This window comes from Trachurus trachurus (genome assembly GCF_905171665.1).
Source record: "Trachurus trachurus genome assembly, chromosome: 8".
NCBI classification, from domain to species: domain Eukaryota; kingdom Metazoa; phylum Chordata; class Actinopteri; order Carangiformes; family Carangidae; genus Trachurus; species Trachurus trachurus.
Genome location: NC_139905.1, coordinates 2,802,501 through 2,820,442, shown reverse-complemented (window position 1 = coordinate 2,820,442; position 17,942 = coordinate 2,802,501). Strand labels below are relative to the sequence as shown.

General features: G+C 43.7%; 1 protein-coding gene across 1 annotated transcript in view; it reads left to right on the top strand.

Annotated features, from left to right (window-relative positions):
• Positions 1-636: 636 nt before the first annotated feature.
• The window catches only part of mvp (major vault protein), a 24,271-nt gene continuing 6,965 nt past the window's right edge, over positions 637-17,942 (top strand). The window contains exons 1-10 of the mRNA XM_083976487.1: positions 637-798; positions 3,219-3,408; positions 8,537-8,732; positions 9,167-9,290; positions 10,085-10,216; positions 10,424-10,518; positions 11,040-11,276; positions 11,640-11,765; positions 15,350-15,580; positions 17,119-17,354. Of these exons, the coding sequence (XP_083832613.1) occupies positions 3,239-3,408; positions 8,537-8,732; positions 9,167-9,290; positions 10,085-10,216; positions 10,424-10,518; positions 11,040-11,276; positions 11,640-11,765; positions 15,350-15,580; positions 17,119-17,354 (1,547 nt within the window). The 5' untranslated portion in view covers positions 637-798; positions 3,219-3,238. The remainder of the gene's footprint in view (positions 799-3,218; positions 3,409-8,536; positions 8,733-9,166; positions 9,291-10,084; positions 10,217-10,423; positions 10,519-11,039; positions 11,277-11,639; positions 11,766-15,349; positions 15,581-17,118; positions 17,355-17,942) is intronic.

Below are 17,942 nucleotides of genomic sequence, written 5' to 3'. Positions count from 1 at the left end.
GCTATACTTAAAAAAAACACATCTTTATTGACACAGGACTGAATACAGTTAGAGATTGATACACAACCAAACCATCATATGGGTTGACATCAAGACAGAAAAAAACATAAACCTAAATAAATATTTTTGTAAAGATCATATGTTTTAACAGCTTTTTTATTTTCACAATGAGGGAGGAGATATAGGCTATTGCAGACAGTTCCAGGAAGTTTGGCTTACCATATAGACATGTACTTATACATGTCTATCCTTTTTATCTCATTGCTTTTATTTATTTTTAACTTGTAGGAAATTTTGCTCTTGTGTTTTTAATTATTTTTTAGTTTCATGTTTTTTACTTCTTTATTTCCTGAACTGCAGCACTGTCTGTCGAGCTGAAGCTGTGTCTTGTTTAATGTGTAGCTATGTGTTCTTTTTAAATGTCCTGTTTCTGATTGGATTGTTCGTTTTCTGTTGCTGTTTAACTCTCGACTGCAAAACTAGTTTACTCTTGGGTATCAATTAAGTAACCTCAACCTACTGTATCCTACTGTATGTCGGTGGTGACGCAGCAGTCTCTCTGCCGGTAACGCACGTGACTACCGGGAGTTAGTTTCCGTGAGCAGAGCAGCTCCGCCCCCTCATAGAGCAGCTGTTCCTCTCTGTTCCTCCTCCTCCTCTACTCTGCAGCTCTGCAGTCTCTTCAATCACAGCCGGACAGACCGTCTCAGAGCCGAGCCGAGCCGAGCCGAGCCGAGCTACTCCACCACCTCCACCACCGCTGCTGCTGCTGCTGAGTCAGAGTCAGAGCTTATAGAGGTAAGAGACCTGAGACCTGAGACCTGAGACCCGCTGGACTCTCTGGTTCCTGGTTCGGTCTCAGTCTGACTTCCTGCATCAGGCTGAGACCAGAGTCTGGACCAGACCAGAGCCCTGTAGTCTGTGTGACAGAGCTTTTCTCTTCTCTTCCTTTCCTTCAGTTTTTCCGCACCGCCTTTGCGTTGTTTTTTTTGTTTTTTTTTACTTTCCTTCTCCATTTTAGTTTTTCGTGCTGCTGTTGTTGTTGTTGTTTTCTCTCTCTCTCAATTCAATTCATTTCAATTCAAATGTCTTTATGCATGACTCATCTCTGTCAACATGACTCCTCATCATCATTAGAAGTGTTGATGTTCACTGGAATGTAGCAGGCTGAATGTAGCCTAATGCACATGTTGATATTATTATCAGAAGAAGTTTATTTACCATAGGTAGATCTGACTGTGGCTGGGTTACAATGTTTTTTGTTTTTCTATGTTCATTAAAATGGAAAATCAATAAAGAAAGAAAGAAAAAGTAATTGCATGAGGGGGGAGGGGGGTGGAGGGGGGGTCTAGGAGACTCCTGGGCCTCTGCAGCCTCTCATTGGTCCACTGGGCCAGTCGTCGAGAGAGTTACAATAGTTACCAAGGCGAGGCAACAAAAAAGAGTTAAATAGGCCTTAAAAAATAAAAATAAAATAAAAAACGTCCGTCCATCGGTCCATTAGTCCGGTCCGGTCCGTGAACGCACCACCAGTCTATGGTCTACACACTCAGCTCTTTATGACAGTGGACTTGTTGTTGTTAGAGGAACTACAGATCCAGGAAGTTGGCTCCTGTAACCAGGTAACCAGGTAACTGGTCATTAACTCATTAAAAAGCTGCAGGAAGAAATCACAGCAGGACAATAACAGTCACTTCCTGTTTTACCAGTCTGAAACTTCTGTTCTGTTTATTATAGCCTAGATATTATATTATTATATTATATTATATTATATTATCTCTCTATACACACACACACACACACACACACACACACACACACACACACACACACACACACACACACACACACACACACCCACTGTACAGATATGATGTATAAAGGTTCAGGTTGTATTACAGGTCGGTTCATTATTCTCAGAGTAGTTTTTCTTCTTCCGTCTGGAAACAGGTCGGTGTCGGCCAATCAGAGGAGAGGAGGCCCGGAGCCTCTCCTCTGATTGGCTCTAGTGGTTTTAATTGGCCACAGCTGAAACCTGTTGGTCTGTGGTTGTGACTGTTCAGTGGTTTGTTCACGTGACAAAGTCTCAGTGTTGCATTTATCTGAAGTGAAGCTTATCAGAGGCAGTTCATCACACAGTCGACTTTGTCCTGTGTTTGTGTGGTAGGTGTGTGTGTGGTAGGTATGTGTGTCGTGGGTGGGTGTGTGTGTGTGTGTTGTAGGTGTGTGTGTGTGCCGTAGGTGTGTCTTCATACCAGAGCTTCTCCACTTGTCAAGGTTCATTCTCTTCACGTCAACTTCTCTCCATTTACAACAGTTGTTTTTCTTCCTACGCTCCTGAACGCCTCATGTGAACAACCAGAAGACCTGCGGCTGCATCTCGTTTTGTTTTCAGACTCTAGACCAGATACCAGCTTCAGAAAAGAGCAGTAAGAATAATAAGCTGTGCTTATCAAAGACATTCTTCACAGCCTCTGTTCCTTCAGTCTGGTCTCCTCAGTGTTTATCAAGTGAATCATCTTCAGATTGGTTTATTTGTTTATGGTTCCCTAAAAAACTCCTTCCATCATCTTTTCATTATATATTTTTGCATACAACTATCAATTTCACACCTATTCCACACGTAGCTCTTTCCACCTTAGACTCCCATATTGTTGTACCTCTCAATCACAGTTCTGTTACTTTATCGTGGACCAAGAATATGGAATTTATTACCTGTACATTTTTTTGATTTATCTTTACAACAACTTAGGGGAGCACTAAAGTCTCTCCTGTTAACCAGCCAATACTTTCCACATGGTCTGCCTATCTAAACTGGGATTACTTTATATTTCTTATCATATGTTTATCAAGCTTTTTGTATTGCATTGAACAATGTTAAATCATGTTAAACCATGTTTGTATTTATTATGTATGAACGGTTTTTGTACCTCACAAATGTAGCTATGCTCATTAGCTTAGAGCTGTAGTCGGAGAATGCCACCTACAAGCCCCTGGAGGGGTTTTTGGCATTCCCCTTCACATTGTTTTGGATTTTATATGTTATATCTTTTTAAACTTTTGATATGTGAAAATAAACAAACAAACAAACAAACTCTGAGGCCGGTTTCTATGGCGACGCTGCTCAGTCAGTCACATGACGGACGGAGAAATAAACACCAGTGTGATTGTTCTGGACGGTTTGATGAAGTTAAATGTTTCTTCTTCTTCCTGTGCAGAGCCTCTGTGAGTGTGCGTCATGTCTAAGAAAGGAGGGAGCCGCGGGCCGGAGGGGGAGGGGGAGGGGCTGGTGGAGGCCTCCATCATCCGCATCCCCCCCCACCACTACATCCACGTCCTGGACCAGAACACCAACATCGCCCGCGTGGAGATCGGACCGCTCACCTACATCCGCCAGGACAACGAGAGGTCGGTGACGACACACACACATTTGAAATATGCCCATATATAAAGAAGTACAAGGATTCCTGCACAAGGGACATGAACACAGCCAGTGCAGTTGACAGTGGAAGACGGTCAGACACAAAGCGCTCCTCCAGATTGAGCGGCTACCAAGACTGAGCAGCAACTGTTTAGCTCTTCTTTTAGCTCTGCCGGCCATCTGAAGGTCCCTCACAACCAGCTTATACACATGCCCCAGGCTGCCAAATATAAAGACTAGAAGTTTACACCTGTAGCCTATAGCTGAGAGATGGTCTGCTGCAGCTGCTGCTATTTCAGCTCTTTGGTCAGAAAGGTACAGCCGACCTCCAGAATGAATCAACACCTCTCTGTGCTTTCCACCAACAACAACATCAGGAGTATTAGCTGTTACATTAGAGAACATTGAGACATCGTTACACAGGCTGAACATACTCGGCTTCACAGTAGAATGTTTATACAGCGCACGCACACACACACACACACACACACACACACACACACACACACACACACAGAGGATGATTAGGTTTCTCTGTCACGTGACCGAGGATCAATTTCATTATTGATCGTCTCGTCAGCGAAACAGACGAGTCAGGAACAGATTCTCTGTGTTTCACTGAGTAGAGGTCACAGGTCACATGATGATGATGCATCAAGTAGTCTACTTGCCAGCCCATAGGGCCCCATTGTGAACCCGGAAATGTTGAGTACCCCAAAGTTTTATGTTAGAAATATATAGTATGGGTCCCCAGTATTCAGAAACTGCCGGATGCTAACTTATATATATTGGGCAATTAGCACAATTGACATAATTAGCATAAATTAGCATAATTTCCTATATGGGCAATATTTCAACAAAATTGACTTGGCTGATCTGGGCAATATTGGAGTGGTTTTAGGGGTTATTGATGATGCTGAATCCATTTCTGACATTTTCAAAATTCAAAATGGCTGTCTAAACCGGTAGTGACCAGATTTAAACCGCCAGTGGGCCGATTTTGATGGATTTCAATCTGGTCCCTTCCGGTTTAGACAGCCATTTTGAATTTTGAAAATGTCAGAAATGGATTCAGCATCATCAATAACCCCTAAAACCACTCCAATATTGCCCAGATCAGCCAAGTCAATTTTGTTGAAATATTGCCCATATAGGAAATTATGCTAATGTATGCTAATTATGTAAATTGTGCTAATTGCCCAATATATATAAGTTAGCATCCGGCAGTTTCTGAATACTGGGGACCCATACTATCTATTTCTAACATAAAACTTTGGGGTACTCAACATTTCCGGGTACTCATTTTTGGCAAGTAGACTAAAGGGGGCAGTTGTGGGTCTGAGAAGTGAAGCTCACTTCCGCATTCAAAAAACTGCAATCCCCTCTTCTTCCTCTGGGGGCTGGTGTCAGAAAGCAGCATTCCCCATAGACCCCCATGTTAAAATCGCCGACTTTACATCCTCAATAAACATGTTAAAAGCCTGGTGTCAGAACGTTTTTTTTTCTCAATCGATAGTTTCTACCCCCGCACACACTCTGAGGGGGGGGAATTTTTTTTTTACTCTACCGTTTTACTGTTATTAGGTTAAAACTCTGGCCAATCAGGGCGCGGAAACGTTGAGTGACAGGTCTGGAGACAGGCTGCTTCGAGGCCAGTTCCTGCAGAAACATGGAGAAACTCAACAGAACTTCTTCTAAACTTCTCAAACACTGAGTTCAAAGTTAAAGGAATAGTTCACCAAAAAATTGAAATCCAGTCATTAGTGGCTCCCCCTCATGCTGATGAATACTCTTCAAAGGTCATCTGGAGACCTGGGAGGCCGGTTCCTAGTCCAACCTAAACTTTATATGAGAGTAATAGCGCCCGACACAAAAACGTCCATAAAACTACACAACAACCATTTAATATTCCTCCACACTGCTCGTCCACTGCAATCCAAGTGTCCTGAAGGGAGATAGTCCAGAGTTTACTGGAAACTACCTCATTTAGGCAAATCTGGTCATGTCTGCACCAGGTAAATTCAATCCAGGACTGTTGAGGCTGTAAAAATGTCCTAAATGTCGTAGTTTCCAGTAAACTCTGGACTATCTGTGTGTTTGTGTTTGTGTCTGGTGCTATTGACTCTCATATAAAGTTTTGGTTGGACTAGGAACCGGCCTCCCGGGTCTCCAGATGCACTTTGAGGAATAAAAAACTACTCCGGAGTATTAATCAGCATGAGGGGGAGTCACTAATGACTGGATTTCATTTTATTCTGGTCTGTTTACAGTACATGAAGCCCTCAGTATGACTGCTATGGTGGTCCGAGGAATAAGTCCTCAGAAATTGAGGAATGTTTCATAGGCTTCAGAAAGCATCAAACACATAGGCCTGGATTTAAACAAAGTTATTAACTAAAAAAAAAGAAAAAAAGGTCATTCAGACTGTCTAGTGTAAATGATATTAATATTTTCTGCCACGTTCGGGCCGTGTTGGGCCGGGCTCTATTCAACACTCATCAAGAAAGTGGACAGGTACACTCTTTTTTAGGCTACTTAAAGGAGAATTCCGGTCATTTTTGACCCCTAAATCGTTCGTCACCCAGTGTTGGGGGGGAGCAAAAAACGTGACTAAAATTGATGCAGGCAAACCAGAGTTACACCATGGCTACCCGGCGCTAGGGATAGCCACAACGCTAACCCATGGGGGCAATTCTTTCAACCACAACAAACACTCAGAAAACAATCAAATATCTCTGGTACATGACTGGAATCCTTAGACACCACGGCTCAGGACATTATTCAGTGTCCTGACCATCCTCTCCATGCTGAGTTTGAGCTCCTTCCCTCTGGCAGGAGATTCAGATCGCCAAAAGCCAAATCAAATAGAAAAACTCATTCATAACACAAGCCATTACCCAACTTAATTCAAATTTTGGATACACTCCAATTACTTATTTAATTATTTATTTCCTTGATTGTATGGAACAGCTCCCAGTTTGCCCTCTGGGGTACTTGCCATTTCAGTGTTGTGTAGAGTTTGTGTTGATGTGCTCTATATGTTCTGTGTTTTTTGCCTTTCTGCAACATGAATTTCTCTTTTGGGGACAATAAAGTTAAGAAGTTGAGTTGAGACTGAACTCATATAGTGTAGAGTATAAACAGTATAAACTTTGTGTTTCTGCATGTAGCCACTCACCTCAGATAGCCCAACTCTGAAACATCCCAGAAAGACATTACTATCCCATCACAGAGAGAAACTAACACTTTGTCCTTGTTGTGATGATTTCTTTACTAAAATAAACGGTCGAGCAGTGCAATGTCAAAGTGGTAATGTCCAAAATATCTCCGACTGTTTATTTTTGTAAAGAAATGGGTTAGCATTGTAGCTATCCCTAGCGCCGTCTAGCCATGGTGTAACTCTGGTTTGCCTGCATCAACTTTAGTTGTGTTTTTTTCTCCCCCCAACACTGGGTGACCATCAGGACAACGATTTAGGGGTCAAAAATGACCGCAATTCTCCTTTAACTTAGTACAACTTTATATTTGTCTCCTCTACACCTTTAGAAGATTCTTGGAAGCAAGAGGCAGTTTGTGTTTCTCACGCTGTTAAATTACTTGGTGTTTCTCTGTCTCCACTGTTGACATGATCATTGCGCTCCGACGCTGTTTTTAATGTTGGCAAATCAGCAGGAAATGAAGGGAAGCAGACTGAACGCCCCGTGTCTCTCATCAACACGTTCATTGGGGCTGAAAAGTTGCAGATCATCTCCACCCGCCCACACACACACACTTCACAAGCCTCACGAGTAATGAGCCCAGCAAAATGAGAGGAAATACTGCAGGGAAATATGAAGCCCCATAAACCAGTATAAGACACACACAGTAATAAATGCTAATTACACCGCTGAGAAACAGTAGCAGTGTGTGTGTGTGTGTGTGTACCCGAACCTGAATACTTATTTGGAAGTACACAAATAATGCTTTGATCCAGAATAGTTTTTCTGTTTGAAGTTTCTCCTCGTTATTCTGGAGCTATTTTCTAAAGACAAAGAAACGTTTGGATCAGCAGCAGCAACATAACCAGGTGGTTCTGGTTCACACTCCAACACAGTAGGTGGCGCTAACGCACCTTAACGTTGGTGCTTCCGCCGCCATAGAAGCACAACACGTGTAGAGCGCCAAACACCAGCAAACAGCGCTGAGTCACCATGTTTCATTGGTGTCCAGTTCACGTTAGGGTTGCTAAGAAACAGCACCTCCCAGCATGCATTGCATCACAGTAGACAGGAAGTGCTCACCGATACTTCCAGGGTCACCGTTCAACAACTTAGCATTTTTCTCATAGACAACAATGGGAAAAGAAGCGGCTATAAAACGGTGGATAATTTTTTTTTTAGTGTCACAACCCCCACGAAACGACTCATTTCATTACCAGAATTCGATCCATTCAGTCCGATTACATTAGGAAAGTCTAGAAGAGCCGCACCATTCAGTTATTTTATTCCTGTTCTAGTTAGCCCAGAGCTAAAGCGGAAGTTAGCCAGTTAGCTCGGCTGAAGTCAGTGAGCCCACTTCCGGTTTCTTCCCGAATACGAACGGAAGCACATAGCATTCACTGGATAAAAACAAAATAGACAACTTGTCTTAATTACAAGATGAGGAAAAGTGCCACACTTAGGTGAAGTTGTAAAGATATTCACAGATTCAAACTTTCGGGATCAATACATCTGTCCCATCAAGCTACAAGGACCAAAACCGTCCTCCAAGCTCGTAATTAAGAGATAAGGTTTCTATTTTTTTTTTTATCCGGTGAATGCAGTGCAATTCTGTAGCCCAGCAATGGAGGAAACAGCCGGTAAAAAGCTCTGAACTCCATCAGAGCCTGTTGGACGTCTGTAAGGCGTTAAGGGAAACATCACTTTGATTTTAGCGTCTTTCAGCAGCAGGGAAACTGATTTTTCTCTCTTTTTAAAAGAAGTTTTTATGTTGCATGTTTTACGTCCTTTATTCAGGAGTAAAACCTGCGATCACCACCAACATGTGAAGTTGTGTTCTGAACACTGAGCCACTGCCTCCTCCTCGTCTTGTGAACTAATCATCAGAGATCAATGTGTTTTTTTGTTTATTTCCCAGGGTGCTCTTCCCTCCCAAGTGCATGATCATGGTGCCGCCGCGTCACTACTGCGTGGTCGCCAACCCCGTCGCCCGTGACGACAACGGCCAGGTCCTCTTCGACCAATCGGGCCAGGCCAAGCTCCGCCACGCCGACCTGGAGATCCGTCTGACCCAGGACCCGTTCCCACTCTACCCCGGGGAGAAGGTGGATAAGGTGGGTACCGGCTGGACCAATCAGAGCGCAGCAGCTCATCGACAGAGCGTTAGATAGATAGAAGCTTTATTGTCATTGTGAAAGAAAATACAATGAAATTGCCAGTGGCCTCTGTGTCGACAAATGCAAACAAATATATGTACACAAAAAACACATACACAACCATTCTGGCCAGCATGAAAAAATAACTATGTAACTAAAATGTATAAAAATATATAAATAGGCTAAAAATAACAGTGCAAATGACAAAAGTGCATCAGTGCTTCTGGTTCAGGGAGTGTATGGCCTTAGGAAAGAAACTATTCAGAAGTAGCGAGACACCAGAGAGCCAAAAGCCGCTGCACTCATGCACGCCGCCATCTTGCCAGGTAACGTTGGGAAGCTCCGCCTCCTGCTCCTGTGTGACGTTCAGTGTGTGTGTGTGTGTGTGTCAGGACGTGACGCCGCTGCAGATCGTGTACCCGGACACGGCGCTGCGTCTGCAGGCGCTGTTGGACTTCGAGGAGGAGGGAGGAGAGAAGAGGGTGGCCGGGGACGAGTGGCTGTTCGAAGGCCCAGGTACGTCCTCCATCCAGGATCACATCATCAAACAGTGTGTTTGTTTGTTTGAAAATGGGAGGTTTGTGTTGTTTCTTCAATGTCTTTTAAAGGTATAGTATGTAGGAATTCCCCCCATCTAGCGGTGCGGTTGCATATCGGAACGTATTCTTGATGTTGCATTCACGTGAAATTAACTTTTCTCTTTCCACGCTCCTCCCGGCCACAATTTACACTCTACACACATTAATTTTTCCTAATTTGTAGACAAACTTGTTCTGTATCTCACCATGTGCTCAAAATATCGGAGAGACTTACATAATTTGAATTGTCCGCCTCTAAGTGCGGCCATGTCTGTCTCTGCTCCTCATTGACTCCAATACAAAGATTTTCTGAGAGATACAGAACGGACCGATGTTTTAAACTCGCAAGTGTCTCCAAAATATTTACTGTATAAACACCAAAATCACACCAAAGCGTTCAGGAAGTCCTTACGATGACCACGGTCTGTGTGTTTTTCTGATAGGAGCTACCGTTTTGTCAGAATAAGCCCAAATGTGAGACCAGTGCAGAGGCAGAAAATCGTTCTTTTTCTCTACATTTCTGTCTGCCTAGTTTCAACTACTGAACTATAATGGTTTATAAAAACTATTCATGAAAATACTTTAAAAAAAAAACAACTGAGGGTTTGATCCAGGTTAAAACCAAGACAGGATCACGTGATCATCTGATCTCAGAACCAGTTTTTAGTTTTGAAACAACACATTTGTGTGTGCTTGACCCATGCTGTGTGTGTTTGTGTGTCTGTGTGTCAGGGACCTACATCCCCAGGAAGGAGGTGGCCGTCCTGGAAACCATCAAGGCCACAGTGATCAGAGAGAACCAGGCCATCAGACTGAGAGCTCGCAAGGAGGGACGGGACCGCGGAGGCGTCCGCAGGGTCACAGGTCAAACACGGCACAGACACACACTGTGACACTAAAGATTATTAGGTTTTACATTTTTATTATCATTAAAACACACACACACAGACTGAACTGAGTTTGATAGAATAGAAACGTGAGTTCATCAGGTCTCATTTGGTTTTTCTACCTTGTCAAAAATTTGCAAGTCAAATTATTTGTGTGTGTGTGTGTGTGTGTGTGTGTGTGCAGGCGAGGAGTGGCTGGTCAGTAAAGTGGGAGCGTACCTGCCAAATGCCCATGAAGAAGTCATCGACATCGTGAACGCGTTCATCCTGACAGACAAGGTGCTCATCTCCTCTCTCTCTCAGCTTCTCTCTGGAGCTCTAGTGACAACAGGTCGGTGTCAGCCAATCAGAAGAGAGGAGGAGGAGGAGGCTCTGAGCCTCTCTTCTCATTGGCTGACGGTTTTCTCAATATTCTCAATATTTAAAACAAACATCTACCTTTATACTGTATGGAGCCTTAACACAAACATCTACCTTTATTTTGAAGGAGCTTTAATACAAACATCTTCTTTTATACTGAAGGAGCTTTAACACAAACATCTACTTTTATTCTGAAGGAGCTTTAACACAAACATCTACTTTTATTCTGAAGGAGCTTTAACACAAACATCTATTTTTATTTTGAAGGAGCTTTAACACAAACATCTACTTTTATTCTGAAGGAGCTTTAATACAAACATCTACTTTTATTCTGAAGGAGCTTTAATACAAACATCTACTTTTATTCTGAAGGAACTTTAACACATCATCTACTTTTATTCTGAAGGAACTTTAATCGTCTCGTTCTCACTGTTTTTCAGAAAGCGCTTCACGTCCGCGCTCTCCGTCCCTTCAAAGACGCCGGCGGGCGGGACCGCCGCACCGGGGAGGAGTGGCTGGTTACCATGGGCGACCGGGAGGCTCACATCCCGTCGGTGGCGGAGGAGGTGGTGGGGGTGGTGAACGTCACCACGCTGAACAGCCGGCAGTACTGCGTTATCCTCGACCCGGTCGGCTCCAACGGGAAGCCTCAGCTGGGCAAGAAGAAGGTGGTGAAGGTGAGCGGCCGCCATCAGCAGCGTTGGGCAAGCTACTTGGAAAATGTAGTGAGCTAAGCTACAAGTTCCTCTACATGAAATGAAGCTTCACTACACTGAAGCTACCCACCAGAGAAATGTAGTTAGAGTAAAAAATCGATTTTTACGATTTCAAAAAATCGTTTTTTTACAATTCCAAATAATCGCGATTACGATTTTAAATTGATTAATCGAACAGCCCTACTTATTATTTGTTGGGATGGTGTGAGAGCCCTTTATGCCGTTTTTCTTTTATTCATCCGTCTCTTCTGCAGCTTTCGCCGCAGTGTTGTTGTTGTTGTGTTTCCGTAGTTCACTGCGTCTGTTTTCCTCTGTCTCCGTCAGGGCGAGTGCTCGTTTTTCCTCCAGCCCGGGGAGCAACTTGAACAGGGCATCCAGGACGTGTTTGTGCTGTCGGAGGAGGAGGGGCTGGTGCTCCGAGCCGTGGAGGCCTTCAACGACACCGAGCAGGTGAGCACAAACACCTCAGATAAGACTACACAGATATACTCATGGTGACATGGTAGATTTTTATTCATTGGTTTATTTGGGTGGGACAGTGCACATTAATGGACATATAAAAACATGTAAATGTGCCGGATTTTGACAGCACTTCCATTGGTAGGGGGACCAAAAGAGTTTCTGAGAGATAAAGTGCAAAAGTGCAAGGGTGCCGGGCCAAGGTGACAAGTACTAAAGTGCAGAAGTGCATCATGGGTACCAAGTTGTATTGCACAGTGCCCTAAAGTGCACATCGGTTTAGAGTGCCAGATTGTGTTGCACGGTGCCCGTACACACAGTTGCACAAGCAGGAGTGTGTACTGTAGATATTGCAAGAGATGTGATACATAATTGTGATTATGTAAATACTACTAGAACCAAAAACGACGTACACTGAAATAACATTATGTACGACTGTTTATGGGATGGATAAGATGGATGAGGATGCAACAATGCAAAACCAGGACAGGGTTTCTTGATGGAGTTGTGCTAGAATAGATTAGGAACACTAGGATTAGGAATCCTATTAGATGATAAATAACCTTATCCACCGCTCCGTGGAGTCGTTTCTCACTGGCTCTGTGGTGAACTGTGGACCTGCTGAGTCATGGGATTGATCTGAGGTGATTGATCGATGTGAGGGAGGAGCAGCTTGGTGCTCTGCTGCTTCTGTCTTGTGGAACCGGTCGGTGTGTGTGTGTCGTCATCTCTGAATGAAGCTTCTGTCCTCTGGAAGTGTAAAGTGTGAGGCGACTCCCTGAGAGCCGAGGTGGAGCTCAGCTGAGGAATCTGGGCCAGAGAGCAGTGGACGTTTGTTAAAAACAGACAGATTAGTTCCTGGTGCATTGTACACTAGAGGGTGAAATACAATGGAAGGAACCATAATACAGTTTTTGGTAACACTTTACTTGAATAGGTATTCATCAGATTGACATAACAGCTGTCATAAACATCAATGAATACTTATGACAGCTGTCGTTAAGTGTCATTCGGTAAGTTATGTCACTTTTGATGCAAAGTTGACATTGTTTGAGATGTTTTTGTTCTGACAACTTGACATAAAGACAATTTAAACTGTCATAGCAGACCTAATTGCTAAACTTTACAAATGATGTCAAGTTGTCAGGACAAAAACATCTCAAATAATATCAACTTTGCATCAAAAGTGACATAACTTACTGAATGACACTTAACGACAGCTGTCATAAGTATTCATTGATGTTTATGACAGCTGTTATGTCATGGTTATGTGTTACCCAGTTTTTATACAGATGCTCTGGTCATCAAAGCAGCAATATTTACATTCATATAATCAAGAAGTGGTTTCCATATTGTTGGCGTTGCAGCCCTGAACTCTGAGCTCTACAAACACTGATCACACCCTAATCCTCCCACACAGTGACGCTGCTGGTTAATAATGGCCGACTGCACAACTAATGTTGTTGTGAAGTGAATGTGTACGGGACAGGCAGGTATGTGGTTGGATGAGAAACGCAGGGCGGAGTGAGTGTGAGGAAGACAGAGTCTAGTAAGTTTGTCATGTTGTTTTAGTGTTCCTAGTTACAGCCGACAGTATATAGCTACAGTAACTGTTGCGGTTCCAGTAATAAACAAAAGGTTTGTGATAAACTCCACGTCATCCTTTACAATATCAATAAAACATGATCTGACCTTTGGAAACAAACAGCCCACAAACCATCTCCCTCCTTATTCCTACTGTATATCTTACCCTCAGCCTCTGTGATGCCCCTTTTGTTTTCTCTTTTCCTGCTTTCCTCCTTGTGCGCCCGAAACTCACTGTTTGTGTCATTGTGTAACCTGATGATCGACGTCTGTCAGTCACTTTTTCCCCCTTGTTTCTTTTTTCTCACATTAAAAAGCCTCCAAAACAGATTACAACCATTACAAGCTCTTATTTTACCTGTTGACACTCTACCAACCAGTGGGCGGGGCCTCTTTGATTGACAGCTGAGGGTGGGGGGGGGGGGGGGGGGGGGGGGGGGGGGGTGATAAACCCATAGGTATAAGAAGACTAGATGACAGTGTTGGGCATGTTACTTTAAAAAAAGTAATTAGTTATAGTTATAACTAAGTAACTAATTAACGATTGCGATTTACAAATGTGTATGTAACGTAACTGCACTTTAAAGGTATAATGTGTAGGAATTCCCCCATCTAGCGGTGCGGTTGCATATCTGAATGTATTCTTGATGTTGCATTCAGGTGAAATGGGGCAGACGTCAGACAGACAACAGACGCTGCATGACAATAAACTGTTGAAATATCGTTAGTTTGGTTTGGTAAACTACTGTTGTGTGTCCCGACCGTGAGCTGTGGCTATTAGCTTAGCTGGTTAGCTGGTATTTCCTCCATATTCTACTACAGTTTCCTTATTAGATTGATTTAATGCTGCCTGTTATTGTTGGGATGCTGCTGCCCAACTCCTGCTGCTCAGGCAAACGGAGTGAAGGCAAATACGTCTGAGGAGTTTACTGCTAAATAACCTAAAGAAATCCTAGCTAACATGCTAATTAGCTTGCTGCTCTTCTTCTCTGGTAAAACCATAGACTGTAAAAAGAATGGACGTAGCGTCCGTGACGTCACCCATTGGTTTTGGGGAGTCGTTTTTGTGACTCCAACATGGCGGCCTGAACAGCGCCATGTTGGATTGGCCGGCCGAGAACCCGCCCACTGGCCTCGAAGCAGCTGTCCACGGAGCTGCTCGGACCTGTCACTCAACGTTTCCGCGCCCTAATTGGCCAGAGTTTTAACCTAATAACAGTAAAACAGTAGAGTTAAAAAAAAATTCACCCCCCTCAGAGTGTGTGTGGGGGTAGAAACTATCGATTGAGACCAAAAAACGTTCTGACACCAGGCTTTTAACATGTTTATTGAAGATGTAAAATCTGCGATTTTAACATGGGGGTCTATGGGGAATGCTCCCTTCTGACACCAGCCCCCAGAGGAAGAAGAGGGGATTGCAGTTTTTTGAACGCGGAAGTGAGCTTCACTTCTCAGACCCACAACTGCCCCCTTGGGTAAAACACGACCGCATTGCATTGTGGGATACGGGAGTAGAAAGTAGTGTACATCGCTTGTTCACTCAATTTTGCGGTGCATTGTGGGTGTTTTGTCGTCCACTAGTGGATGAAATTAATTGCGGAGAATTCGAACAATACAAAATGGCGAACACACTATATAGTTAGTGAACTACATCCGTGATAGGAGGAGATTTACTACACAGCCCTCGTCTGTGTCATCTTCCCTTCCTAACCCGGCTAACCCAAGACACGCTACTCTCTTCCTCCTCTTCTTCCTCCTCCTCTTCTTCTCTCCCTCCTTTCCTGCCCCCCCTGCTCCTCTTTACCATCACCTCCTCTTTTGTTGCCTGGGTTTTATTTTGTTGTCAGTGTGTTCCTCCTCCCTCCTCCCCTCCCACTCCTCCTCTCTCCTCCCTTCCTCCCCCTCCTCCTCCTCCTCCTCCTCTCCAATGCATCGCCACATTAACCCCTCTCTCCGAACTCCTCCTCTCTCTCCCCCGCTCCCTCTGCCAGCACGAGGAGGAGGAGGAGGAGGAGGAGGGAGGTGCCGAGGAGGAGGAGCTGATGCGGGAGCGGGCCAAACGCTCTCGGAGGAGCATCCTCCGTCGCCCCGGCGACCGCTGGATGCTGCGCGGCCCCATCGAGTACGTGCCGCCCGCCGCTGTGGAGGTGATGCTGCGGCGCGAGGCGATCCCATTGGACGAGAACGAGGGGATCTACGTCCGCGACATCAAGACCGGAAAGGTAGGACTCACTGTGTGTGTGTGTGTGTGTGTGTGTGTGTGTGTGTGTGTGTGTGTGTGTGTGTGTGTGTGTGTGTGTGTGTGTGTGTGTGTGTGTGTGTGTGTGTGTGTGTGTGTGTGTGTGTGTGTGTGTGTGTGTGTGTAGCAAGGTTTTAAAATGTTTATTAGTTTTCATTTTTATTAAAGGGATAGTTCACCCAAAATTGAAATTTCACTCATCATCTCCTCCCCCTCATGTGGACTAAGGGCTGGGAGAAGTTTCAGAGTCCTCCGTGGCTTCTCTGAGTTACAGGGGGTCTCGGCGTAGCAGTGCATGTCCATATAACAGTTGCAAATGGATACCAACTGTCTTCGTAACAAAAAGACACACCAAAAAACATCCAAATACCTCCATGCTGCTCGTATGTAATGTCCGTCTTGTATTGAAGCCCCGAAATGCAAAATTGTCCCGAAAAAAGTTAAATAAGTCTATGTTTCAAGCTCGAACTGGGAAGAGGAGCTTTGAGAGCTTCCTCGACAAACAAGCTTGAAATATAGACTTATTTAATTTTTTTCGGGACAATTTTGCATTTCGGGGCTTCAATACAAGACGGACATTACATACGAGCAGCATGGAGGTATTTGGATGTTTTTTGGTGTGTCTTTTTGTTACGAAGACAGTTGGTATCTATTTGCAACCGTTATATGGACATGCACTGGAGGGTGGGGGTGAGTAGATAATGAGTGAAATTTCAATCTTGGGTGAACTATCGCTTTAAGTTTTTCATTTTTTTTTTTTTTTATGTGTTTAGACACTATTGTATTCCTAGGAATTCTTTCTTTCTTCTTCCGAGGAAATCCTACTTCCCATGGGTGAAAACTCACCAAACTTCACAGAAACATCCGACCCCATGCCAGATTTACTTAACTCCAAGGACATGTCAATATTCCTCCTGGGGGGGGGGGGGCATAATAAGTGTTTAAATTTAAAAACTACCTAAACTAAAAAATACCTACAAAATCAACAGTACATGCTACAGTGTTGAAACTTTCACCACAATGTAGCCTCAATACTGCTTAAACTTTTGTCCACTTGAACTCATCACAAATTATGAAGTCCATCACTCTGTTTTTTTCAATAACTGTAAAACTTTTAAAATGTATCTCCTCCCACAATTGTCACCAAACTTGTTGGAGAGCATCTCCAGACCGTCCTCCACAAAACTTGTTTCTCGGATTTTTGATTGATCAAAAATTGAGCCTACAGTGCATGAAAATGTTTGACTGTAAACAGTACTGTAAACATATACCATCCAATTCTTGCTAAATACATTTTCAATCTTCCTGAAAAAAACTGAGAATATTTTGGAGTCATGGTTGATGAAGTTTGGCAAATATCAGAATTTTATCTCAAACTGAATTTTCTAGAACATTTTAAATTCTGCTCTCCTGGGAACAACTGCAGTCAATGCAGGAGTGGCATTTTTAAACATCAGATATTCTCTTATGTATATACAGTACATGCATCATATATTCTGTTATTCTCACATATTCTCTCAGGTGCGTGCAGTGATTGGCCACACCTACATGCTGACTCAGGATGAGGAGCTGTGGCAGAAGGAGCTTCCCGCCAACGTGGAGGCTCTGCTGGCGTCGCCCATCGACCCGCTCGCCGACCGCTCGAGCCGCGCGGCGACCGGGGACGGACGCCCCCGCGACAAGACCCGCGTGGTGTCGTACCGGGTTCCTCACAACGCCGCCATACAGGTGTACGACTACAGGGAGAAGAAAGCCAGGTGGGAGGAAAACACACAAACACCAAAACACTTACTTTTAGGGTCTTTTAGGGAAACTGTCACCGAAATGTCGCCCCAATACTGCTGAAACTTTTGTCCACTTAAACTCATCACAAATTATGAAGTCCATCACTCAGTTTTTTTCAAAAACTGTAAAGCCTCCCACATTTTTTGCTCAATTGACACCAAACTTGCTACAGAGCATCTCCAGACCGTCCTCCACAAAACTTGTTTCTCGGATTTTTGATTTAACAAAAATTGAGCCTACAGTGCATGAAAACGTTTGACTGTAAACAGTACTGTAAACATATACCATCCAATTCCTGCTAAATACATTTTCAATCTTCCTGAAATTTTTTTTTGAATTCTGCTCTCATGGGAACAACTGCAGTCAATGTGAGAGTGACATTTTTAAACATCAGATTTTCTCTTGTGAAGCAAAACACGTATCATTAAAAACAAATCACCAACACTTCCATGCTGTCAAGATGCAATTTATGTATCAGATGTCAACTGTCCTGTCTTCCTATTCCTGTTTGTTGCTCAGAATTTGCCTAAATTTGCCAAAAAAAATAGCCCGGACCCGAC